The 26,020-nt window shown below is 41.9% G+C and overlaps 1 protein-coding gene across 1 annotated transcript in view; it reads right to left on the bottom strand.

The window, feature by feature from the left end:
* Nucleotides 1–296: 296 nt before the first annotated feature.
* Nucleotides 297–26,020, bottom strand: part of LMNB2 (lamin B2) — a 31,724-nt gene continuing 6,000 nt past the window's right edge. Inside the window, exons 2-12 of the mRNA XM_064637190.1 lie at nt 20,023–20,159; nt 15,929–16,085; nt 15,086–15,211; nt 12,553–12,723; nt 10,357–10,482; nt 9,936–10,156; nt 9,028–9,319; nt 8,418–8,525; nt 7,778–7,897; nt 6,357–6,458; nt 297–5,468 (exon numbers count right to left, since the gene is read on the bottom strand). Coding sequence (XP_064493260.1) covers nt 5,427–5,468; nt 6,357–6,458; nt 7,778–7,897; nt 8,418–8,525; nt 9,028–9,319; nt 9,936–10,156; nt 10,357–10,482; nt 12,553–12,723; nt 15,086–15,211; nt 15,929–16,085; nt 20,023–20,159 — 1,602 coding nt within the window. The 3' untranslated portion in view covers nt 297–5,426. The remainder of the gene's footprint in view (nt 5,469–6,356; nt 6,459–7,777; nt 7,898–8,417; nt 8,526–9,027; nt 9,320–9,935; nt 10,157–10,356; nt 10,483–12,552; nt 12,724–15,085; nt 15,212–15,928; nt 16,086–20,022; nt 20,160–26,020) is intronic.

The raw sequence follows: 26,020 nt of genomic DNA on the forward strand, positions 1-26,020 counted from the left end.
GCAATCCCTGCTGGGACACACCCCACAATCCCTGCTGGGACACCCCCCACAATCCCTGCTGGGACACCCCGCAATCCCTGCTGGGAACCCCGCAATCCCTGCTGGGACATCCCACAATCCCTGCTGGGACACCCCACAATCCCTGCTGGGACACACTCAGCTGATCAGTCTTAGGAGCAGGGACAGCTCTTTGTGTCCTGTCTCTCTCTCTCCACACAGAAAGGTCCCCCCGGGGATGAATCATCTCAAACAGGCCACATGGCCTCGAGGTTGGTTAAAAGAAAGAAGGAAACCAGTAAAATGCAAAACATTTATTCGAGTGTGTTGTACAAAAAGTTTCCAGTCATAAAATGTATATTACAAATCATTGAAAAAGACAAGACATTTGGCATGCATATTCTAAAAAGAAAAAAAAAAAACACTTTGAAATGATAAAGTCTAGATCATTATGTAGTTTTTTAAAGTTCCAAGTGAACAGTTTAATAATTTTGTCTTCTGTGTTTCAGTTCACAACCTTTTTCACAATTCCTTATTTTAAAAACTTGAACCTTCCAAAAACTCATCTGCAGCAGCTGACTGGAGGTGGTCACTGCACTGAGCAGTGCCCTCGAGCCAAATCAGAATTGTGCCCCCAAAAAATTTAAAAATTAAAAAACAAAAATCACAATTCAAGTCATGAGGCATCACTGCTATGAAAATAAAAAGTTCAACTGCATTTTGTGCCCAAATGGAAATCATTTTGGCTTAAACTTATTGCTTGTACTTTTAGTGTAATGATCTGGGTAGCTGAATACACAGTAACATCTACCTTACCAGCACAGAATCATCACTTCAGTAAAAGCTAAGTAGAAAATCTGGAAGTTCAATAAACCACATTTTATTTTCCTCAACTTCAAGTCAAATCACTGCTTATGCTTATTCTGAATAGAGGCTTTCAATATTGGCCATCCTTTTCATTCTAGACCTTAGCATTTCAAGAAAGGCATTATGTTTACAAATAATAATTGCATGTAAATATGGTCTTGTATAAAAAAACCAAACACCTTTAAATAATTTTAAACTGGTTTAAAGCTAAGCATATTGAAGGGCAAATCAAAATTCTGTTTCCCAGGCCATTTTAAATGAGAAAACAATTTCTCCAATATCATTTGTCCTGACATTCAGCTAAAACAGTGCTTTGAAAAATGCAATCACTATCTCACCTTCCGCTCACTGGTTCACAACAAGGCTTTGCTTCCTGCTCACACAGGGTTTGGACCCAACAGTGTCAATAAAATCCAGGATCAAATATGCCTTTGTTTAGAGATAAGACTTTCAAAAGAAGATAAAGAAAGAAGAGAGAGAATGGCTTAACAGTGAAAATGTGAGAGAAGTGGCTACAAGAGATCTAGAACATACAGCATGCATGTTTTCCTGCATCATCAAAACCCTTCTGATGTGAAGAAAATGAAGATTCTCCAATGTCCTGGGGTACAGAGAGGATTTTTACATGTCTCTTCTAACCTCTGTTCAGGTTGCAGTTAAAGGGCTTTTATACAGGATGAGCATTAAAAACAAGAAAAAAGGGTGTATAAAACCCAGTAAGATCCCTGAACTGACCATGAGGTGTCCCGTTGCTCGAGGGCAGACACCACACGCAGTGATCTCCCTTCACAGTACAGTCTGCTCCACCCCACAGCACAGTTCCCACACTGCTGCCAGCTGCACACAGCTCAGCTGGCTTTTACATCACAGCCACGGGAAGCAGATGTTTATTTTCTTCATGAGACTTTTGGTTCCTGCTACAAACACAGACTATGTAGCCAACTCCTGTCTAAGGGCAACACGGAGCTGAAGACAAGTGAGCAACGTGTCAGTGCAAACGAGGGGTTCTGTCAGAGCCAAGGAACGAGGGAAACACAGGAACTAGAGCTGTGCAGCAACAAAGGAATCCCTGGAAATACAGATGTGCAGCAACAAGGGAATCCCAGCCACTCTGCTCCTTGGAGTAAGTCACTGCAATGCAACACTTAAAGGAACAAATGTGGAAGCAAGGGAAAAAGAAGTGGCATGAAGTGCCAGGGGCTCTGAGGCCACACCTCGCTCCACAGGACACCACATTCCTGACAGGTCTGCAGATGGATGGACCTGTTCTAAAAAGCATTTTCATGTGGTATGAGCTTAGGAGGGGGAAGGATGCATTGTTCATATTTTATATCATATTCTGTTATGATCTACACATAGAAAAAACTTTTTCTATTTCATCCAGAATAAAGTTGTTTTTCTGGAATAAGAACATCCATATGGGTAGTTATGCTCAAGTAACTACTCTGATAAAAGCTATACTGGTTTGTTTCCCTCTTCAGAGACACCTTAAAATCATTTTCCTCCAGACAAGTAGAATCTGTTTCTCCTTCAAGCTCTACACCAGGTATGAGCACTGGAGTAGAACTGCTGACCATTCTCCAGTTTCTCCAAGAGTGGTTCACATACAGGATCAAAGAGAAAAAGGGGGGCAAGGGAACACTGGATTTGAACAAAAATCTTTAAATATCCTGAAGATGGGACAAAAATCCTTGAAAGACAGAGGGGAAAAAAGAAACAATGCTTTTTGTTTTGTTAAAGCCACAAAACTGCCTCCCAGTCTGGTGCACCAGCTTTACTGGGACAGCACCATTAGACTGAAGCTCAGCATCAAAAGCAAGAGGACTGGATGGTGCCTGGAGAAGGTGCACACACACAAAGAGAAAGTACATGGAATACAGTAGTTCTTCTGTGTCTTGTAATTTACAGTCAGGAGTTAGTTATCATATTTTTAGTAGCCTATTAAAAAGCACTGTGGTAACAGAATCATCCACATTCGGACTGCTGGCTGTCCCACAGTGTCCATCACTGGTTTGTATGACCTGCATATACCTAAACACGGTCCTGGAGAATCAAATAAACTGTTTCCAGAGTTAAAGGACCCAGTTCCAAATCTAAGGACAAATTCTGCAGACTGTTACTGAAGGGCACAGTGCTCATCACAAGAGATCTGCAAGCACCAGTTCTTAAGGCTACAAGAAGACACACTCCCCATACAGTAGCTGTTAAGAAAACTATGGCTCAGGTAGCAAGAGGTTTTTCCTCATTCAAGCTGCCTTTCCGAGGCCATTCTTTACAGGAAACAAACAAAAATCACAGAAAAAATGCAAATGAACTCCACGCTCATTGCTTCAGTATTTAAGATCACAGAACAATCTTAAAGAATAAGCAGTCCAAAAACTGGCCCGTGTAAAAAAAATAAATACAGATCTTTAGGGAAAAAAGCAAAAAGCCCTCAAATGCTATGTCAGTATATTCTAGAAGCTGTGGATCAGAAAGGGAAATGCTGTCCAGTGGTTGGAAGGTGTGCTGCAAAAATAAGTCTACATTGATTGCATTCATTTGCATAACAACAAATTTAGAAAAGATAATTATAACAGTATGTCTGAGAAACATAATTTCACTAGATACATCTTACAGAGAGACAGACATGATTTACTACATATTTGATCTTCTACTCAAGCAGAGTGGGAAAATTACATTAGAAAGATGGCCAAGTACATCAATGGAGTTATCCCATAGCCCAAAAAGCCAAATCTTCATCCTGCTTTTTTGTAATGGATCTTCTGATAATGGATCAAAACATAATTCTAAATGTCTATTAGTTTAACTTCAGCAATTCAGTCATCCCACTTAAACAGAGAAAAGTAGCATCTTTGATTTATTTCCAAACGGCAAAATAAATGCTGAAGCTTCAAGCCCCTTTTGTTCCCACCCTGCTTGCATGACAAAGCCATCAGTCAGAGCCACTAAACTGACTTTCTAGGTTATATCTGTCAGTCACAATACTGTTCAGAGAACACAATGTCCAAAAGCCACCGAAAACATCCAAACCTTGTCACTTGTCTGATGAGTCTACACTATTTGAATGACAAGATCAGACCTCGAGAGTGCAGGTAAAAACACGCTTCTGTGCTGGAATCAAATGGTATCCAAATTTTGTATCCATACTGATAACTAGTTAAAAAAAAACATTCACTTGTACAGTAGCCAGTGCATTCTTTGGAGCAGTCAAATATTTTTCCTTGTGCTTAAAGATGCACCACTGTACGAACATGAACCCTCATGGGAGTCAGACTTATCTCCAGAGAAATGCAGCAGCAGAAAAACCTTAAGCTAAAAGGGACACTGTCAGACACAAAATTGGAATAAAAATCACCTGCTACCCATACAAAGCATTTTTTATAAAAAACATTATTCTCCCTTTGCTCCTTGTTAGACTTTGCCTCGAGCACTTGAACACTGCACAGCAACACTCACGTCCTGAACAGCGGCAGTTCCTTTGAACTGCTTCAAAGTCATTAAACTATTTCTGCACTATTTTGCAAATATTGCTCCTTAGGATACCTGACAACGCCCCTTTGAACATAAGAGAAGTATGAACAAGCTGCATCTAGCTCTGATTAAAAAAGTCGACATTTACACGGGATAACCTTTAAAATCCCCAGTATTTATCATTGCCAAAAGTATAAATATGTTTAAATTCTAAAATCTTAATCGATCTGTTTAAAGCTGAACACGTCAGAAACATTAATTGTAAATACTGACCATCACAACTTGTGTCCATGACTTAACAGGGTCTCACAAGGGCAAAATCCCCTGAAAATCAAACAGTTCAAACTCTGGGTTTGACACTTCCAACTTAGGATGGTATATTGATTGCATATGGTATATTCAGGAAGCAGAACATACCATCTTCCCTCTTCTGGAATGATGACACAGAGCTCAGGGGGTGACAGACTCAGATGGTTTTACCAGTAGGGAGCAGGACATGATGGCACAGTCCTGAGTCAGAAATGCCTAAAATGCAGGTTCCCTGTGTCACTGCAATTGTGTGACACCGTTTTGAATGAACCTAATTTTCCTAAGGATACCAGGCAAGATACTACCATTTCTGCAATTGTGGAGGAAACACTCTGTGAATCTCTCCCAGGGTCCTACAGATGAACCCACTTCATAAAACTTCTTTTCTGGGGGAAGGGGTTATCCTGGTTATAATATGTAATTATAGTTTTACCATACACTCAAGGAGTCTCATCTCATCTTAGCTAAAAATCTCCTTTCTGCTTTAGGTTTCTACATAAGACTTTAAACTCTGTGTGGGGAAAAATATTGTATTCCAATATAGTGTTTCAACAAAGAGGGAAAAATAAAGAAATCTATTAAAAATTCTGGCAGTTTTGTTCAGAAAAGGTTTTTTTTTTAAAATTTTTTTATAAAAATGTACCAAGGAGTAAACTTCAAAGAAATCAGATGATGCATATAAAAATAGTTTTCAGTGGCTCCGGAGGGAAAAAATAGCAAAAATAAAAGGAAATAAATGAAGGGAAAAAAGCGCAAATAATAGTTTCTGTCTTCTTTTTTCACATCACTGAGCATCCTCTAGAGGTTGTTCTGGGATCCCCCTAAAATAAGACAGACACAGTTGAATTTAGTCTCTGTACTTCCAGCAGTGATACAGATGACAAGTAAAAATCATGATGTCATTTGCTTTAGACCAGCAAGTTCCTCCCTTTATTTCAGATGCTGATTCCATCTGAGAGATCTGTGCTGCAAAGCTGCTGCTTTGGGTAAGAAAAAGTTTCTGTTTCAGTTGCTTTACACTACAAATACACTGTTTAATCTCCTGAGGACCAAAAAGCTTTCAGAACTCACCTGCAAACCTTCACAGAATCAGTTCTTTGTGAAAAGAGCTACTAACAGCCATTGACCAGGGGAACAAATCACTTGAGTTTCAAATAAATTTAAAATATTTTCTATCACCTGTATGAAGCATCTTTCTCTTTTTCACTCTGCCAGCTGCTGGTTGGTTATTTCACAAGTGTTATCAAAACATACAGGTGGTATTACTAAGAAAAAAACAGTTTATTTCAGATGTAGAAGGTATAATCTATCATAAAATAAACCAGTAAGCTGAAGCTTGCAGCAACTGAAGCACCTCCCTTCCCTGGTTTGCAGTGGTTATATTCTGGTTATATTCTGCTTGCAGCAAGAATGCCACAGCTCTGTTTTACAGAGCAGCACATACTGGTAATGCTGTAAATGTGTGATCTGAAGCACTCTGCCAGATACCCTGAGCTGGCATCAGCCACTGCCTGAGCTGTACCTGGATGGAATCACAGTGTCCTCTCCCTGTGCACTGCAGCAGTGCTGCAGGGTTCCAAGCAACCACTGCAAACATGGATCAGGATGCTCAGAATGGTCAACAAAAGTTGAAGGGACTCCCTAAATCTCACACCTGACTGATCCAACCAGTGAGGCACAAGTTAAACATCTGCTCTGCATCTGATTACCTGTTGGTTGAAAAGGTCCTCCTCTCCATACTCTGCTTCATCCTCCTCCTCTTCATTCTCTCGCACAACTACTGATTTAGTAACACTTCTCACTGCAACTTCCTACACAAAATGACAGAGAAGGAGTTTTTATCTGTTCCTTATGTTTTTGCTATACCATCAATATATCACCCCTATTAAATTTTGGAGGGTTTAAAGCAACTTGACCTAGATGGAAGCAAATACTGGTAATATCCTGCAAACCACATCGTTCCTATTTGTGTGCACTAAAAGGCATGGTAATGTAATTTAGCTGCAGGAATTTTCTTTCATTACCCTGGGATTTGAGAGGAAGCAGACATGTTTCAATTTTATGCAAGGTCACAGCAGACACAGGTAGGAGCTGTCTGAGACACAGTGTAATGTGAGAAACTAAACTTTCTCATTATGATTACACAGCATTAAGAATATTCCCAATTTCTACTAAATATTCAATCTCAGTTGTATATGCTGGTTATCAGCATGGTCTTCCAAGCCAGGCACTAAAAAGAATTCTAAAAACCCAGGAAGCTTCCTCTATTAGTAAATTATCTTTAACACTTCTTAGCAGTAAGAAATTCTTCTATCTACTTGCACCCTGGAAATCAGAGGTGCAAAACTCTAGTAGTGGAAAAAGTTGTCCTTAACATACACTTCTTAGCAGGGACACTAAAGGTAACCACAGTGGGAACAGACATGGATTTGACCACTCAGTTTGAATACTAAGACAGTTAGCTTTCTGTTTGTACAAGTGATCCTCCCTCCTACCTCATACTGTGCACAAAGTGCTTCCAGAGAACTGCTGGCAAGAAAGGCAGCACAAAAACTGGTGAAATGTGGTCTGTTCCCCTTTCCTACTGCTGGGATAATGGCACACTTATGAACAACATATTCTCCCCTGCAAAAGTCATCTGCAGGGATGGTTTTGAAACATTAACTGTGGGCAGATGTAGCACAATGCAGAATATACAGGAACCTCTGCCAAATGACAACTCATGATATGCTTCCAATATGGAAATGACAGCTATCTTCCTACATTAATATTCACATTGCACCCCAGAATGTCATAGGGACTATGTAAGGGAACTTTGAATTGCCAGCAGTGTTTCTTTTCTTTGTCTCTTCTGAAAGTACATACTCAAATTCCAAATAAATTCTCTACTAGCAGAGTGTTTTTATAAAATAGAAAAAAAAATGTCTATGGGTATAACCACCACGATGATCACAGCTTTCGAGAACATCCCAAAAATGTCAGAGATATGTACAGATACTTAATTATTCCAGTGTTATAAACTCTTATATTAGAAGATGATAGGAGAGATCTTGAAATCAGGATTGTGCCATGTCACCCCACCCTCAAGTGAAAGAGTTTGGAGCTCCCCCAGCCCACGGCCCCAGCCTACCTCCCCTTCCGAGTTCACGAGGTAAGTGCGGATGTTTGCTCCGGTGCCCCAACTGCCTTGGTTCTTCCACACCAGAACAGAGGGGGGGCTGTGAGATACCCCTGCATCTGCACCCCAGATCTAGTCAGAAAGACATTCTGTAATTAGCTGGTCATGCAATTTTTTCTTTTAAATATACAATTCCCTCTAATTCTCCTACTTCTCTCTAGATACCAGGGTTTTTTCTGAATTCCAATGGTTGTTTTACCCTACTTTTAACTACACTATTACTTGTAGTCTTAAACTTAACTACAGTCTACTAGATTGAATGAATGCTCTGAAATGTTCCCATTTCTTTAAGAGGTTGAGCAGGATTAGTGTTCCAAACTGGGGCAAAGGTGTTTGACAACAACTGTTCCCCAAAATACCTTTTTCTTCAACTTTATGCCCCCAAAATGGTCTTAAATAGTGAATTTCTATATTAGCATTTCAGTATTTATGTTCTGCATTTTTGTAACTGAAATACTGCTCTTCTAAAAGTGAGATCCATGAAACCACAAGTTATACACCAAATCATGCTGTACCAAACATCAAGATTTACAACTGTTGCCATAGCATCAACAAAAGAATATGCTGTTGACATACTGGAAGGACAACTTACTGTAACAGTTTGCCCAGCTCTGAGGACATACTTAGGAGTAAATTTGTAAGCAATTTCTTCTCCATCTCCAATTTGTCTTTTCAGCCTCCAGTTACCCAAAGACTGATCCTAATGGAGAGAGTCAAAAGGTTATTTAGAGTGAACAAAACAGAGCATACAGGCATCTGAGCTTCCTTTAGGCCTTTGTTATTAAATTAATGTGAATATAAATTTATTTGCGTGGTTGTTAGACATCTGAATTCTACCTTGAAAGTATTTTTCTATATCCAGTAAGAGTCTAAATTGTAAATCCCTTAAGGTGATTCAGCAAAATTTTAAAGGGTATTCATTTCACACAACAACGTTCTGCTGGACAGCAGGCTGCTTCCATAAGCAATACTCCAGCACACATTTACACATCTGGAACACCAACTGTGTTCTCTTCCTGCAGCAAACATTACACTCACGTTAACCCACCATAACATTCAACTCTTCAGTGCCCCTGTTAATTCCTGCACGATTCTGCACCCTGAGATTGCTGTTCCTCCTCTCCACGTGGCTGCACCTGCTTGTGCTGCAAAGGGCTGTGGAATGTCTGGATTTAGCTCCTCCTTGTTCTGCTGACACTCACCTTCTCCGAGTTGTTCTTCAGCTGAACGTATTTGCCCTCCAGGTCTATCTCTTCTATGCTGATACTTCCTGTAGCTGAAGCTTGCTGGGACATTTGGAAGCTGCTGCTGCTGCTGCTGCCGCTGATGCTCCCGGTGCCGATCCCGCTGGTCCCGCTGCCGGAAAGCTCCTCGGCCTCGATGCGTTTTCTCTTGCCCCGGGAAGAGCGAACAAGGGAGGTGCTGCTGCTGCTGCTGCTGGAGGTAGCCCGAGAGACTGTGACACGGGAGGAGGGGCTCGGAGAGAGCTTCAACCTTAAGGCAATCAAGAAAGCATTTGAATTAACTCACCCAGGGAACAACAGACAAAGCTACGGTATCATCAGTGACCAGACTGTGATGTGCTGCTGACAGCAGCCTCGCTCTGTGTGTCGAGAGGGCTGCATACATGAGGAGGAGGGGGCTACCCATCCCTGAGGAATACTCTGGCAGGATGATACATGACATGGGAAAGCAGTGCTAATGAGAGCGACACAGATCACTTAACCCTCCCCTCCAGCACAGCTGCCACTAAACACAGTATTCTCAGGCCACGTGATTTAAAACCAGGAAAATGCAGAAGTACAAGCACTTAAATAAAAAGAGATGAAGACCAAGCACGGAATGATATATTCAACTGTACTCCAAGACCATTACAAAAACCAAAATAAAATAAAGATGGTGTTCAGCTGACAACAAGTGTTCCACGTAAGTGTTCCATACAACACATTGTGGTGTGAAGCCCTTGTAACTTCAGTGAAAGAAAATCTGGGCATTCCTGCTCAAAAAGGTAAAAAATAAGTGTAAGAAATAAAATAAAATAAGTGTAAGAAATAAAAATAAGTGTAAGGACTGTGCCAGTCTTAGAAAAGAAACTGGAATCTGTACTTACCTTTCCTCTTCCCCTTCCAGGAGTTTTCGGTAAGCACTGATCTCCATGTCCAGCGCTAATTTAACATCGAGCAGCTCCTGGTACTCCGTAAGCTGAAGCTGCATCTGGTCCCTCATGTCTGTCATTTCCCTCTCCTTTGCATCCAGCATCTTCCTAAACTTCTCCCTCTCCCCAGCCATCATCTCCTCCAGCTCCCGGATGCGATCCTCCGCTGCGCTGGCCTAGGCAGAGAGCAGCAGGGAAAGCCCAGTTGGCAGCCGTGCAGTTCCACTCAGAAAAGGTTAAAACTCATCTCCCTCCCAAATGATAACCAAAAACTTCTCTATGTAAAATTCAGACAATATGGAGACCCAGAAACGTTAATATATCCACACAAAGCAGTGCTCTGTGTTCAGGACGACAGCAAATTTAGTTCCCTTACCTGTTTCTGGAGGCCAGAGAGTTGGTAGCTGAGAGCTTCTATCCTCATGCGAGCCTCCTTCAGCTCCTCTCGAGCTGCACCAGCAGCCTTGTCATTTTGGTCAGAGGACAATTTGGCATTCTCCAGCTGGAAGGTAAGTTTTGTACAGGTCACTTGCATTGAGTTAGATCCCCTACAATATCCTTTTGGTAAAAAAATAGCAACTATTTAATCTTAAAAAATTTTAAATGGACATCTGGTGAGTTTAGGATAAGAACTGCATAACATTAAGGAAATGCAAGAAAGGACCAGGAAAATCTATTTCAGACCTATTCCTATAGTATTTGCTTATGCTATTAAAAAAATAGTCTGTTAGCCCTTTCATTATACAAGCAGCCTTAGTGTTTCCAGAAAAGTGACCATTCTCTGCCTGTTTGTCTAAGACCAATCACACTGGGCAACAGCAAAGACTGCCTAGCAAGTCCATGTCCTGGTCCAACAGTTCCCTGGATACCCAAGGGCTAACTCAATAAAATATTCCACAGGTATTATGTCTCCTTTGGCCATTTGCAACTCAGGGACTTCCTAAGCCAGAGACAATATTTTGCTGCTTACTGTCTCTCAGTGGATTTTTCAGGCAAGAATTTGTCTCTGCTTTTTGAATTTATGGGGGCAAAGAGTGTAGTTCTGTATTAATAAAGAACAATCCTCTTTGAATGTCCAGTGGCAGATTCAGAAGAAACAATGTCCCTGCTTCTACTGAAAATAAAATAAACAATCACTCCTCGTTCACCTTCCCAATGCTATTTATTTACCCTTTTACAGACATCCACTGTATCTTTCCCTTCTCTAAAGGCATCTCTTTTCCAGGTGAAGTTTCATTTAAAACTTTCCTCATGCATGACCTCTTTCATACTCTTAATTGTCTTTGTCAGTCTGCTCTGTATTACTCTGTAGTACTTTTGCAAGAAGCAATAAAACCACCCACGGCACTCCAGATGACATCCTGCCCCAGAGGCAAAACAATGTTTTTTGGTTCATTCACTTTACTTTTTCCTCTTTAGTAATTACCAACATACAATTTGTTTTCTTAAATTCACTTAGTGAACAAGCTCCATTTCTAGTGGCTAATTTTAACCAAATTAGAGAGCAACAAGGGAGCTCAAAGCTGGTTTCATCAAAGCAGACAGCGAGAAAGAGCATCCTTTGCACGCCTTGCAGCTGGACTTCAACAATTCTGCCACACACCATGGAATCCACCCAAAAACTAAACTGACCCAATTCTAAGAACTGTTACAGGCAGATGTTTTTTAGCCACACAGCACAAAGCTTTACAAAATCAATTTTCATTAGCTCTGCTGTTCACTAAGTTCTAAGCAGCACACAGAGCCTTCTTTAGGCTATGGATTTGGAAGGAGCTTCAACTACACACTCCATTACTTCTTGTAAAGTTTTAAAATCAAGAATATTTGAATTCTAACAACCATCCACTACCTTATAGTCATGCTGGCATAGTCCCAAATCCTCATATTTAGAATTTCTATTACTTATTACCAAAGATCATGATGTTCTTTCTTACAAGCCCTCTTTAAGTATTCAAAGGTCACAAAAGCTTTGTCCCAAGCTTTCTCTGTTCCAGGCTGAACACCCCAGCTCTCCCAGCTCTCTCCATAGCAGAGGGGCTCCAGTCCTCTGATCACTTTTGTGGCCTCCTCTGGACTTGCTCCAGCAGCTCCACATCTGTTCTGTGCAAGCAGTGAGCTTTTACCCAAGACCATCTCATCCTGGACTCACTCAGCAGCTAAACTCAACAATCTGCTTTGACATCACATTCCTCCCCAGCTCAGGTCTCTAACAGGGACACATCTTTGTCTAGTAATCCACAGAAGGAAGTTCACAGCTAAGCCCCTTTCCCTTCACATTCCAACTTCATTTATAACAACCATCTTTTATGTGTGGGGGGGAAGCAACTTAATTTATTCATCATTCCCCTGTTCAAATCTTGTCATCTTTTCATTCTCTAAGTCTGTATGTTGACTGGCTATAACCTCTATAACCTCCCTGAAAATGCACCTGCACTCAAGCCCCACAGGAGGCCTTTGAACACTGGGAAGAAGCTTCCTCAAATTATAATTACTGGTCTCCTTACGAACAGCAGGGCTGGTGAAAATGGTTTTCTCTTGCAGACTGGGGTTGCAGTCTGACAGCAGTGGTTACCTTAGCCTGGTAGGTCTGCTCCAGCTCCAGCTTATAGAGTTTGACTTGTTCATCGTGCTGATTCCGCAGATCCTCCAGAGCCTGGGTCATTTTGGACTCGTACTCCTGCTGGCGGCTCGTGTCCACCTCGATCAAACGATGCTCGTGGCGCTTTCTGGTTTCCCTGATTTCCTACACACACAGCAGAAAAAGAGGGACAAATTCCCACAGTAAGGGAAACAATACAAGCAATTAAATTCAGACAACAATTAACTATTTCAGTACTAACTACTTAGTATAGAGGAGCCTTTAAGCCTGGGAACTGCTGTGGGCACCAACAGATGCAAGTTACTGTTCTCATTTGGCAGGACAGAATTCTTTAAAGTGATCCAACCTAAAAACAGCTTCAAAAATGGCCATAATACAGTTTAAGTAAGGAGCTGTTTTTATGCTACAAAAAGCAAAATGGGGGGAAGAAAGTAGAAGAAAACATTAATTTTTACACAGCAAAGAGATTCCGTGTGCTGCACCACAAACCCTTTCCTTCTCAATATACATCCTGACAGTACAACAGCAGTCTGCAAGGAATCAGATGAAAATTAACACCTTTTGTGACCATTACATATATTAAAAAAATCACTATAGAGAAAAACTGCATCTTTTTCTGATGACCCTTCCTTGTTAGATTTTGATTACAGTATTAATAAAGCAGCAACCCAAGCAATCCTGAAGACATGAATATAATTTTTTATGGTCATAGTTTGTACTAAGAAATTTTCATTTTTAGAGAAGTACGAGTTTCCTGTGCCTAAGAACACTGGTCCCAAACTAGTAAGGTAAGGCTTACTCATGCACTTATTCAAGCTGAGCCATGCAGAGACCTGGCCAGGTCTGAAAGTGTGGTATGAGAAAAACAATTTCTTCCTTCAGGGCAGGACAAATAACCAGGGAGTGGTCCTGAGTACTGGGAGGAGGCCTGAAGTCAGCAGCATGGGCCATGAGGAAGAACAGCAAGTAAAGCAAGGCTCAATTTTGCATGCCCACACCGAAGTCATAGCAGGCTAATACAAATTCAGAGCAACTTCACTGGTTGTTTTGCAGAAATGCTCTACATCTAAAAATAATCTACAGAAACGTGCCCTTTTACTGACAGTAACGTGCCCTGAAGTGAAATGGAAGAAGCTTTCCCTCCTGTGGTGAATTTTTACACCAAAAAAACTAGCAAGCAGCAGCCTCTCAGTAAGTGTAGGCAATGGCAGCTCAGAGGCCTCAGGAATGTCATGGGGGACTACAAAGGATCAGGTGAAGGGCTGAGCTGATCCAGCACTTCAACACCACTAGAATAAGCAGGCCTGACTTGCCACACTCCCAGTCATGATGTTCTAATTCTAAGAGATTTGGACCCTTCACTGAAGCAAACCCATTTATTAACCTAAAGAAAATCCATTTCTTTTTTGCTTTGTGTTGAGCTGGTCCATGCAAGGATCAGAGAACTCCAGGGATGGCTAAAGGAACACCCACCCTTGAGCAGAGTAAGCTTTAAGATTAGCTTCTGCTGTCTCATTTAGCTTCACCTTCAGTCAGTAGCAACACATTCTCCTCAAGAAGCAAAGTTATTTTTTTTTTAAGGTCCTACAACCAAATAAAAGTCTATCACTGCAGTCACGTGCATCAGTCCAACCACTTCAGGGCATGGAAGTGAGAAAACAGTCAGTACAACTCCAGGTGATCTCCCTGGTTGGTTTCTTTGCCCTGCTCCAGCCCCTGTCTCCTGTCCTTAGCCACACAGCCCTGTCTCATCCCTTAAACCAGTCTGGGCACTCATTTGGATTCTGGTAAAACAAAACTCAGCCACTTAGCTGAGTTTTCAACTAATTCAACTAAAAAAACTCTAAGTATCCTAACTAGCTAATCAGGCTGAAATGATTTGGTGCATGGTGTGGCCAAACATCACACCTGGCACAGGTGAGATGAAGAGCAGAAGCACGTGGCAACTCTCACTGAATGAGTCTGCAGAGCCACCAAGGATGGAATAAACTGCTGTAACACTGCACATCTGGTACAGAGAGAAGGTCACGCCTCCCCTTCCCAATTTCCACTTTTACAAAAACTCTGGTCCTCACCAGAGCCACTCACTAAACAGGAAGAAAACTATCTCTGCAAAAAGCAGGGCAGTTGCATACTATGCTTGTCAATAAAACCAGGTTATAGTCAGGTCCAACAACAACCAAAGCCAGTGCAGCTAAGGAGCAGGGCCATGCAACCAGGTTCAGAGAGAGGGAACAAAACTTTCCCTTTCCCACAGCAGTCAGCTGCTCCATTAGTTCACTTGCCCATGAAACAATACCCTTGTCACCTGGCTCTCATGCCAGCTCCACCACTGATTTACCACGTAAAAAGGTGCAAAACCTTTAACTATTTTATCACTCAACTCATTTAAAGGAAGAATAATACTAATTTTCCCTACCTGAACTAGTTAGCAGTTACTCATAGTCAGTCTGATTAAAATCTACCTAAACTTTGGACTATAGCAAGATTATTAGGTTGATAATACCTCCTCAAACACATTTTTTCTGAAATCCAAATCCTCTTGCAAGCTCTGGCACCGATTTTCCAGGTCCACACGCATGAGTGTCTCCTTCTCCAACTGCTTCTTAGCCACAGCATGACCGTCTTCAGCCTAGCACAGAATGTTAAAGAGAAAGACTTTATTTTGTCCAGATTCCTATTTTCCATCCATAAACCCTTTATGGTCTTCATCTGATGTCTTTGGACCAATTATTCACAATAACAAATCTAATGTCAAGCCACTGATTTAAAAAAAACAACAACCAACGAACCACTGACAACAAAAAGAAACAAAACAAACAAACAAACAAACCACCCCCAAAAAACACCACCAACAAAAAAAAGAACAAGAATGTGTGTGTGCTAATGGATATTTCAACCAAGCTTTCACCTTTGCACACCAGCTATTTAAAATGTAGGATTATTTCAATACACTACAATACTGGAGCTGAGGATTATTAATTCCTCAAGCACAGTGTGTTGCACCTTCTTTTTCTTGCCAGCATAGTCCCACTGGGGACTCTGGCACAAGTGTAAAATTATTCAGGACCTTACAAAGGACAACATTTAGGAACCTGATATCCCATGAATATAAAAACAACAGAATGTTTAAAAAAAAAAAAGCTTTTGATGAGCAAAATGTCCAAACCCCGAGGTTGTTTTGGTTGTTTTACAGAGATTTCTTAGGTTTGCATCCAAGAGGAGCAGGCAAAGGTTCAGCAGTAAGCGAGGTGGATCAGTGATGTTCACACTACAAACTAACTGGAAAGAAGGAAAGGGGATTTCACACTGCACAGCCTGGCTGTGAAGGAAGCATTCCCTGGCACACCTTGGCAAGCTGGGCACGCAGATCAGCCACCTCTGCTTCCAGGCTGCGTTTCTCGTTGAGGACAGTGTTGAGTTCTGCTTCACTTCTATGGAACAGAACTTCCAGGTCCTTAATGCGGCCCTGAGCCACAGACAGATCCGCGTCCTTCTTCTTGTAGCTGCAAAAACACGAGTTCATTACACTTATATAGGGGTGCACAGCCATCCTGAGCGTGTCCTGGCCACAACCACAGGTATTTTGGTATCAGACACCTTTTGTCAGGCCCCACACAGCTCCTGCAGTAACCTGCAAATGCTGCTCAGTGACCTGAAACACCCTGGGACATGCAGCTGTAAACTCATGGCATGGCAAAGAACATGTCATGGACAGACAAGGGGAAAACAAGAAGGCAACTCTGGCAGCTAAGAGATGACAATACACACGTGGTGTAAACAGTATTTTTTCATCTTGCAGCTGCACAGCACATTAAACTGCTGAAATCTTTTACTTCAGAGTACAGCCCATGAGGAGGAGTACATGCAATCCTCAAAGAAGCCTGAGCATCCCCGGGGTTTTCTATTTGATGTGGCCAAGCCTATTCCTCATGACATATTCCCACACAAAGTATAAAGTAATTCACTATGGAAACGTGGTCACCTTTCAGCAATAAAACAGTATTTCCTCAGCAATATTCACTACAGGCAAAGCATCTCCAACTGCTTTAAATGTGATTATTTGAGCTGAGATCATCAAGGTCACCTTCCTCCTGCCCACCAAGTATTTATCAATCTTTAACATACTGACTTTCTGCAGCTTCTCTAGGTGTGTTTTGTTATGTTATTTAAAAAACTGTTTTGTTATGTGCTCCCTCCTTGCTAATCCCTCCTTGCTGCAGCTTCAGCTCGCTGTTCTACTCTCACACCACTCAGGATGCAGGGAACAGCTTTTTATCTTTTTTAACAAAAATCCCCTGTGATGGGGTATTGGTGTGCCCTACAGACAGTATTTCCTTACAAGGTTCAGCATGACACGCATCTTTTTCTAAGTCAACACCCTTATTTTGCAATGCACTCTAGGTACAAGGCTCATGTCTTCTCTCTGCATTCCTTGGTGTAGATCTTGGAATTTGTTTTCATTTAACTGTAACTGATTTTTCTTAATCATTGGTCCAATCTGTCGCTGTGAATTCTGTTCTGCAACATATGTGCAGTGTCTTCAGACTCAGCAGCTTGCAGGAGACATATAGACAAAACATGACTTCTTAAATAAGACAGTTATTTAGCAGCAATTAGAATGTCACAGGCCACATGTGTTGTGTAGTAAAACAAGCCACTGTTCTGTGTCACAGCCAGGCAGACCTGGGAGCCTTCTGCCCAAAGGGCAAATGCCATTTCACACCGAGCATGAACAGCAGTGTGTGCTCACACAGCCTCCTGCTTCCTCCCACCTACAGCAGCCAGGCAGTGAGTGCTTCCAGGGATGGGAATGAACAGGGGTGTTGGATGTACAGCCTGACAAAGCACCATAAAGAATTTCTGACAGTGATAAGTAATTTCTGCTCCTTCAAGGACACTGACACTGAGAACACTGCAAGCCACCTTCATTCACATTTTTGTTTTCATTTATAATTTCAGCCTGGTTTATTGCCTTCATGCAAAAATGTGACAGAGGTTTTACAAAAGTGCAACCTGCTTTTGGAGGTCCCTGAAAGTTCCCAATAGCAGTCAATGTATCTGGTGAGATGTGCCAGTGCTTCAAAAAACATCAGGTTCGGGTAACCCTCAAGAGCTCTTTCTTTGCAGAAGCTTTTGCCAAGTTTGCTCAAGGGAAATATTTCAGTGACTGCAGAATCAGAGGATGGCTTGGGCTGGGAGGGACCTTAAAGCTCATCTCATTCCAGCCTCCTGCCATGGGCAGGGACACCTTCCACTAGCCCAGGTTGCTCCAAGCCCTGTCCAACCTGGCCTTGGACACTTTCAAGGATGGGGCAGCCACAGCTGCTCTGGGCAACCTGTGCCAGGGCCTCCCCACCCTCACAGGAAGAATTTGTTCATAATATCTAACCTAAACCCACTCAGTTTGAAGCCATTCCCCCCTGTCCTGTCCCTACATGTGGGGTAGCAGGCAGAGGAAGCTGCAGCCCAACGTTCACCCCCCTCAGAGCTGGGAGTGCAGAGTCTGAATGGACTGGAAGGAATCTGGCAGGAGCAGCTCTGAAGCCAAAGAAGAATTCAATTCTACTGCTATGAAGTGTAAAAACAGAGAAAACCAGAAAACCAGGTATATTTTCCTCATATTTAGTTTATCTTAGAAAACAAACAAATAAAAAGTTCAAAATTAGTCTGGTAGAATTAACCAGTCATTGAAAGTGACTGGTAAAGGGGCAACTCAGTTGTCCCAACAAAGGACAAGGGATGTGATCCGAGGTAAAACACCATTTCAATCACTTTAAAAGTGTACAACTTTCTACAACAAGCTATTTGTAAAATCTCTTAGTGGTATCAAAAGCCTAAAGAACTGGAATCAACTGGATTCTCATTACCTGCCAAGTGACAATACTTCTGACAAGGATACCTTAGTGAAAACAGAAATAACACCTTGCAGAACAGGAGAGGTGAACCAAATTCCCAGTTACCACTGCTGCTCTCTTCTGGAGTTTACTTTAAAAGCCAAGCAAGCAAAGTATTTGCTATCACTGAGAGAAGAGAGACAACCTTAATGACCACACAGTGCCAACTGGCAGGAAAAATACACCATCTCAAACAAATGCCAAGACTGCTGGCCTGAGGCTCTGAAGAGGAAAAACAGTCCCAACAGGTACCTCCCAGTAGGGCTGGGTGGGATTCACCTCACTTCACTTCAGAGGTTTATGGCTGACCCAGTTACCAGAGGGGTTTTCCAAGGTTAACAAAAGTTGAGGTAACCAAGTCCATAAATACCAGTGCACAGGTCCTCTGGCCACAGGCAGGCCTGTGGTATGGACTGTGCTTCAACAGCCTTCACACTGACACAATTACAGGGGCCATTTCACCTTTTGACAATTGTTTTAGGGGAAAGCACACAAAATATCTCCAATGGCTGCGTTTAAAAAGAGGGCTCAGCACAGAAAATGAATATCCAATGATGCAGCAAAGTTTACAGAGAAAACATAAAATACTTTACCATAAATCAACTAGCTAGTCAGGAAAAAAAAAAAGACAAAGGAGGGAAACACTTAATTCCTTTTATGACCACTTAGATGCAAACAAAGGGAGATGAGTGACTTACAGTAGGCCTGTACTGGCACTGTTGGATTAAAAGCTATTTTATGGCCAACAGCATTCATATACAGGTGATGTACATACTGACCTGCTCAGGAAAAGTCTGTAATTCCCAAATCTTATCTATTAAAACAGGTACCAAAATACAGTCGGAAGCAAAAATTGATTTTGCCACCACATATATTAATTTTAAAATCATGTGTCTACTGCTAAACAGTATGTACTTGATTACAAAAACTCCCATGGGAATTGAAATAATAGATCACATCTGGCTTCTGGAGCTAGTTGATGATGCTAATTCTCTGTGATGCAGACTGAGCAGCAGTTTTTTAAAATGTAGTCAGTACAAGGTCTTTTTCCAGCACACTTACATTGTAGCTTCATGTGTTTTCAAGGCAACCCTGCTTCCACATTCCCAGACTGCTCCCTTTCCCTCCATTTCTGTGACAGTGAACCAGACAATAAAACTGATACTGTTTTAAAATTAACCCTCCCTTGGATGGGTCAGTTTTAATGTAGACCAGTCCCTCAGCCCAGTTCACCAGGCACTGCACACGTGCATGTTCACCTAAGGGGAGGTACAGCAGGACAAAGCAGGCACAGCCTCTTGTTTCAGCCTCAAATTGCTCCAATCACAGGATGTTCATCTTAGACCTACAAATACATTTGTGTATATACTGGTGCAATTATCTGCTGCACCAACTAACAGAGGCATTTCCCTCTGACAAACCTGTATCTCCTCATTGATCTGCTTCCAAAAGGCATTTTAAGAAGCATCGTTGGTATAATTCCCACAACAGGTATTGCCTATTCTAATTAAAAGAAAAAAAAATAATAAAAGAGTGCTCTCCTCACCTCTTATTGAACTCCTCAAGTTCTGCTCTCAGTTTTCCTATTTCAATCTGTAATCTAGCTCTCTCTTTGGCAGTTTCATCCAGAACTCTTCGGGCATCAGCCAGTTCAGACTCATAGAGACTCTTGATTCCACTCACCTAAGGGAAAAAAAGGATTCAGGTGTGAGAACATCCCAAAGACTATCAGAGAACTGAAACACAGAACCAGGTTTCACATAAGTTTCTTTGAAAAAAAGGGTGTATGATATCGATTTCTGCTATTTAAGAACATTCTATATTCAACATTTTCAATTAATGGGCAGTCCCAAAGACAAGATTTAGTTTTCATTATCAGTACCACATAACAAAACACACTATATTTGAAGTGTGCAAGTCTTCCCAAGAGATAAACTGCAGCAGATCAGTGCACCCTACAATCTTAGCTTCAATTATTGGCTCTCATTTCTAATACTGCTGCTTTGGGAGATTTTTTTTTTTTATAAACACTTCAAGACATTTTGTGGAACACAAGCCCAAGGGCCCAGTTTGACTCCACTGCTCTTCCACTATAAAACTAAAAAGTATCTGAAACCAGATGAACTCCAGAAATGTGAACTGTTCAGAAATGAACTTGTACTCCAGTTCTCTACCTCAGAGGATAAGGATCTCCAGACCTCTCCCTGTCCCAATTCAATATATCACATAATCAATTAGCTATTCAGACTGCATGAGGCACCTTAAAGTCTTCTACGCCTTACTTTTTTTTAGAATGGAAGATTATTTGAAAGGTGTATCAGATAGCTAAAATGTTCAGTTCATATAAGATTGCTGCTCTTGCTTCTGTTAAAGGGACCAGAACAATCATCACAGTATCAAAGAATATGCTGAGTTGTATTTACTAATCTAAATACAGGAACATGGCAATCACAGAGGGAGAAAAGCCAAAACGAGAATGTACAAATTTTAGGAAGAGAAATTTCATAACAAAGATAAAATGTAGAAACAAGAAAGCAAAATGTTCTATTCCTAGAAGTACTATTTCAGCATCAGAGTGGCACCAATGACAGACACAACCATCTGGTCTTCAGAGAGACTGATTAAAAGCAGTCAGGATATAATTAAGTTCCTGATAAGACTATACTTCTCATAAAACTTCTGAAATTAAGTAAACTGTGACAGTATGAGGGCTGAGAAGCCTTAGTTTACAAGCACACCACACACCAGAAACACCTTACCCATGCAACGATCCATCCATGCAACCTTGCTTCTTTTCTTTTAAGAATTAATTCTTTCAAGCTTTATTCCATCTAAGTTTTGGGTTGCTGGGGTTGTTTTTTCTCCACAGACTCACCAGAGGCTCTCTCTGACACAAGCCAACACATCTCTGTATTGTCACTTACAAAACTCAGCAAGTTCTATGAAGAAGCATACCATGATTACACTAAACTCTTTCATGCAGAACTCCACAATGAAAAAAAAAAATTAAAAGTTGGAGATTATAAGCTGTAAAGCCTTTCATTATGGATGATCCTTGAGTGAAAGTACAGTCTTTGCAAATTGCAATCCAAAATACAATTGCCCAAAGGTGAAGCACTGGTTCTGCACCATCAGGTACTGCACCCACAGCTCTCCTTCTCAAATGCCAGCCCTTTGTTAGACCCTCTGGTTCCTCAATGTGCTCAAATCCTGTCCCAGGAGACCTACCAGGAACTTGGGGCTGTATTGCTGTAGGTTCAGAGACACACACTAAATCACAGTGCAGGACACAAGGACAAATCCCTTCCCAGTTCTCCAGGGCATAAACTGGAATTGCACCTCAAGGTCCAAAGGAAGGCAGCCTTTTTCCTGAGGTTTTCATGAATACTGTCACAAAGAGGTGTTGCTGGTGTGATACCTACAACAGGCCTTAAGGAATTTATGCTTTTGAGGCATTACAGAAAATGCAGAGCTTAAAAACACCAAAAAACAGTAATCTGAACAAAGCATAAACACTTCATGTAATTCCTGTGTAGAGACAATATAGCTTGATGGATCTAAAAATCATGATGAAAGCTGCTTCTGAACCTGTTATTAAAAAGACAACCAGAGTCTGTGATGCTTTAATTAGAAAGGACCGACTCGTTTATGGCATAACTCACAGCTCATGGTAGGAGCTTAGTAAGTATTTTTCTTCTGCAGCATGTTAACCTCTTCTCTGCTCTTCTTTCAGCAACACACATGAGAAAAAAACCACACAGGTCCATTCACAGCCAAAAGGCCACTTTCACTAGAATTTCAAGCTAATACACTGGGCAGACAGAAATAACTGAGACACAAGGACACGCTGCAGCTTCCAGCAAAGGGAGGCAGCAGCAGAGAGCTGGGAGCAGTAACACCTTCAATCAGTGAAAAACAAAACCACAAAAAGCCCTTGCTAGAACTCTAACAACGGGATGCAAAGAGAATATGGATTCGTGATAACACTGATCAGAGTTTCAGATGATCAAACTGAATCTGGGGACAGTTTGAGATGGTCTTTCTAGACCACAAAAAAATAGCATCATGTTTATTTTCAGCACTGGTCAAGTAGAGAAAAGAGACCCAAATGCAGCAGTAGGCTCAAATGAGAACAAGTGGTGACAGCTCAGCAGAACTGGCCTGGTATTAGGAGCTTGGCAACACTTCTAGTTACTCACAGAAAGCACTCTTCTACCCCAGCACTGAGAGAAATTCTGGAAGGTATTTCTGTTCCCTGAAACTGTCACCCCCCAAACTCTGTTTTGGTGGAAGGAACTTGACTTAAGAGTCTAATGACTCACTGAAAATCTCCAGAGAAGTACAGTCCCAAAAGTGCCACTGTTTAGTGCACATATAAGATTTTGCTCTGTTTTGACTCTACAGACACTCTTCTGCCCACTCCCTTTTTTAATTTCTTTCCATTTGCTACTCAGTTTGGTCTCTAGTACAGTTACACTTCCAGCTGTTCTTAAAAAGATGCTGTTAAAGCAAAGCAGGACCTCCTAGGACAAGCCTCACCTGCCCTCTCTGGACAAAAATTAAACAAAAAAAACCCAACAAAAAGTCAATAGGAACAGCCAATATCCACAGCAACAAGAGAAGCAAGTTGAGTAAGTGCTTCTGGCACCTGTGAAGCCCCTTTGTGGTTCTCTGTCTCATGACACTTGTGTGCAGAACACCAGACAGCACCTACCTGTCCCTGGAACACCTCCAAGGAATACCTGACTCAAGAGACAACCTGTCTGATGACATCTTCCATCAGGAGAATCCATCAGTTCCAACTCCTTCCTCCATTTGTCATTTCTCATCACCTTGCTTGGGTTACATCAACCCTTTGTTTCCTGCTCCCCACATTTCAGAAAGACACGAGCACATACTTGAAACCTGGGCCAACCCTTCCAGTGTAAGGCAGTAAGAGTGGCAGCTGGAAGCAAATGCTGAATGGAAAAAGTACAGAGAACAAGGCACCATACAATTCTTCACTCCCATATACCCCAGCTTCTAAAAATTTAAAAAAAAAAATATTCTGAGCCAAAGATTGCTTCCAGGCACCAAACCCCAGCAGCCACCAAACACTGCTAATTTGTCTAATCCTATTGTAAATCAATTTAGCTTTTGGATTTCACATCAGAGAGTATCACACAAGCACAGCTAGGAGATTAAGACCTACTGCTTGATAATTTTATTTCATGCCTTCATGTTTTGTGTTGTGAGAAATGTTCAATGGTTGCTTCCTAGATAAATCTGTTTGGACTCCTGACTTGGAAACCTCAGGTTTCTCCTCATCTCTTCTCCAGATTTGCTCCTGGTCAGAAATTGTTCTGCTAGTCTGCTCATATTGTTTTTCCTTAACTGGCTCTAGATATTTTAAAATAAGTTAAGAGAACTGCATGCAGCATTCAGAATGCAGGAACAGCATTGATTTACACAGTGATTATTGACCAAGGAAAACAGAGACATTACAGGAGATCAGAGAAGCAGAAAACACAATTTTCTAAGTGTAATTCTAATAGATTTCAGTTAGTCCAATCCAGGAGGTGACATCTGTTCTTATTTTCATATGTTAATAGTGAGTGCCCATGGAGTGGCTAATCCAGAAAGCCACAAGAGAGAAACCTGGCTCTCAGCAGCACACAGGAGCAGGTTTGCCAAGAACTAGTTGACTTGGTTTTAGCATCCTTGCAGAAGCAAGAGAAGAAACAAACAAACAAAAAAAATCTACGACAGTTGGAATTCTGAGGAGTTTGTTAAAACAAGTAAAAAAGCCATTAAGAATAAAATCTTTCTAGAAAGCAAGGTGTTGTAAAAAGACCTTCCCTCTGGTTTCAGGGGCCTGGGATTCCTGAAGGCTACTCTGACCACAGGAAGCCTTTAAGTACATTGGCCTTTCTTATGTCTGACTCAAGCCAGGATCTCCTTGCTCATCCAGACAGGTCTCCTCTCACCTTTGTTCCATTTTCTGATTGTTGGAACAGACCACTCTTGATCCTGGAGATTATAGTTGAATGTCAACCCAGCTCTCTGAGACCCCTTTCTATCCAGGGCTGGAAACTTGGGATTCTTCCAACCAGAGAGAGCCCTGAAGTGGTTAAGGAAGGTCTACTCTCCTGACATCCAGGGGTGTGGTCCTGCTTCCTGCTCTGGTCCATCCACTAAAGATCCTGAACTCCACTGTCTCATGGTCACTGCCCTGACCAGTTCTCTCTTATTTATTAACTAATAGGTCCAGGAAGGCACAAAGACAGTGCATGTGAGGCTTCATCAAGTTGTCTGAATCAGGCCTCATTTACATCTTCTTGATCAGATCAGGTTCTTGACCCACATTGCCCATCTTGGTCTGCCCAACAAGCTCTCAGTTAATTCATAACCTGTTCTTAGGCACAGCTCCAGGCATTCCCATTGCTTTCTCTCATGAAAGGCAACTCCTCACCTTCCTGAAAAGCTTGTCTCCATCTGTCCAGCACAGCACTCCAGACATGTGAGCTATCCCTGATTCCAAAGAGGTCAGTGTTCTGTTACATGCCCACAGACTTCTCCTTGCCCCTGTCTGCTGCTCATGCTGCACACATTAGTGCTACAGGCACTTCAGGGAGACACCCAAGTGTGACAATTCTCCAGGAAAGGCAGAAGAGCAATCCCCACAAGGCTGTCCCCCCCAGACATCTCCTTCTTTACATGCCTAAGCTTGGGGTGTTTCCATTTCATCATTTTTCCTGTTACTTTCTCCTCTGTTCACATAACCCCAGGCCTTTGCTTGCTTACCCCATCCACCACTTTCTCACCTGGCCTTACCAGAGCAGAATCCATCCCTCCCCTATCATTCCCAGTTTAAAGTACTTAGCAGGCTCACCAACCCCACTGGTAGATATGTTTGACCTACTTTGTCATAGAATATGGTGAGTTGGAAGGGACCCATCAGGATCATCCAGTCCAACTCCTGGCCCTGCACAAGACACTCCAACAATCACTCCATGTGACTGGGAGAATTGTCCAAATGCTTCTTGAACTCAGACAACTTTTGTGTTGTGACCACTCCTCTGGGGAGCCTGTTCCAGTGCTCAACCACTCTTTGGGGGAAAAACCTCTTCCTGATATCATAGAATCATAGAATAGAATCATAGAATCGATTGGGTTGGAAAAGACCTCCAAGATCATCGAGTCCAACCCTTGGTCCAAATCCAGTCCATTTACTAGATCATGGCACTCAGTGCCACGTCCAATCTGCGTTTAAAAATCTCCAGGGATGGTGAATCCACCACCTCTCTGGGCAGCCCATTCCAATGCCTGATTACTCTCTCTGTAAAGAATTTTCTCCTGATATCCAACTTAAATTTCCCCTGGCGGAGCTTAAGCCCGTGCCCCCTTGTCCTATTGCTATAGAATCATAGAATATCCAACCTAAATCTCCCCAACTGAGCTCCAGCCTTTCCCTTAGGTCCTGTCACTGGTCATGAGAACCTGCCCCTCTGCTGCCCCTCAGGAGGATGCTGAAGACCCCAATGAGGTCTCCCCTCAGTCTCCTC

This window comes from Pseudopipra pipra, chromosome 27 (assembly GCF_036250125.1).
Source record: "Pseudopipra pipra isolate bDixPip1 chromosome 27, bDixPip1.hap1, whole genome shotgun sequence".
NCBI lineage: Eukaryota > Metazoa > Chordata > Aves > Passeriformes > Pipridae > Pseudopipra > Pseudopipra pipra.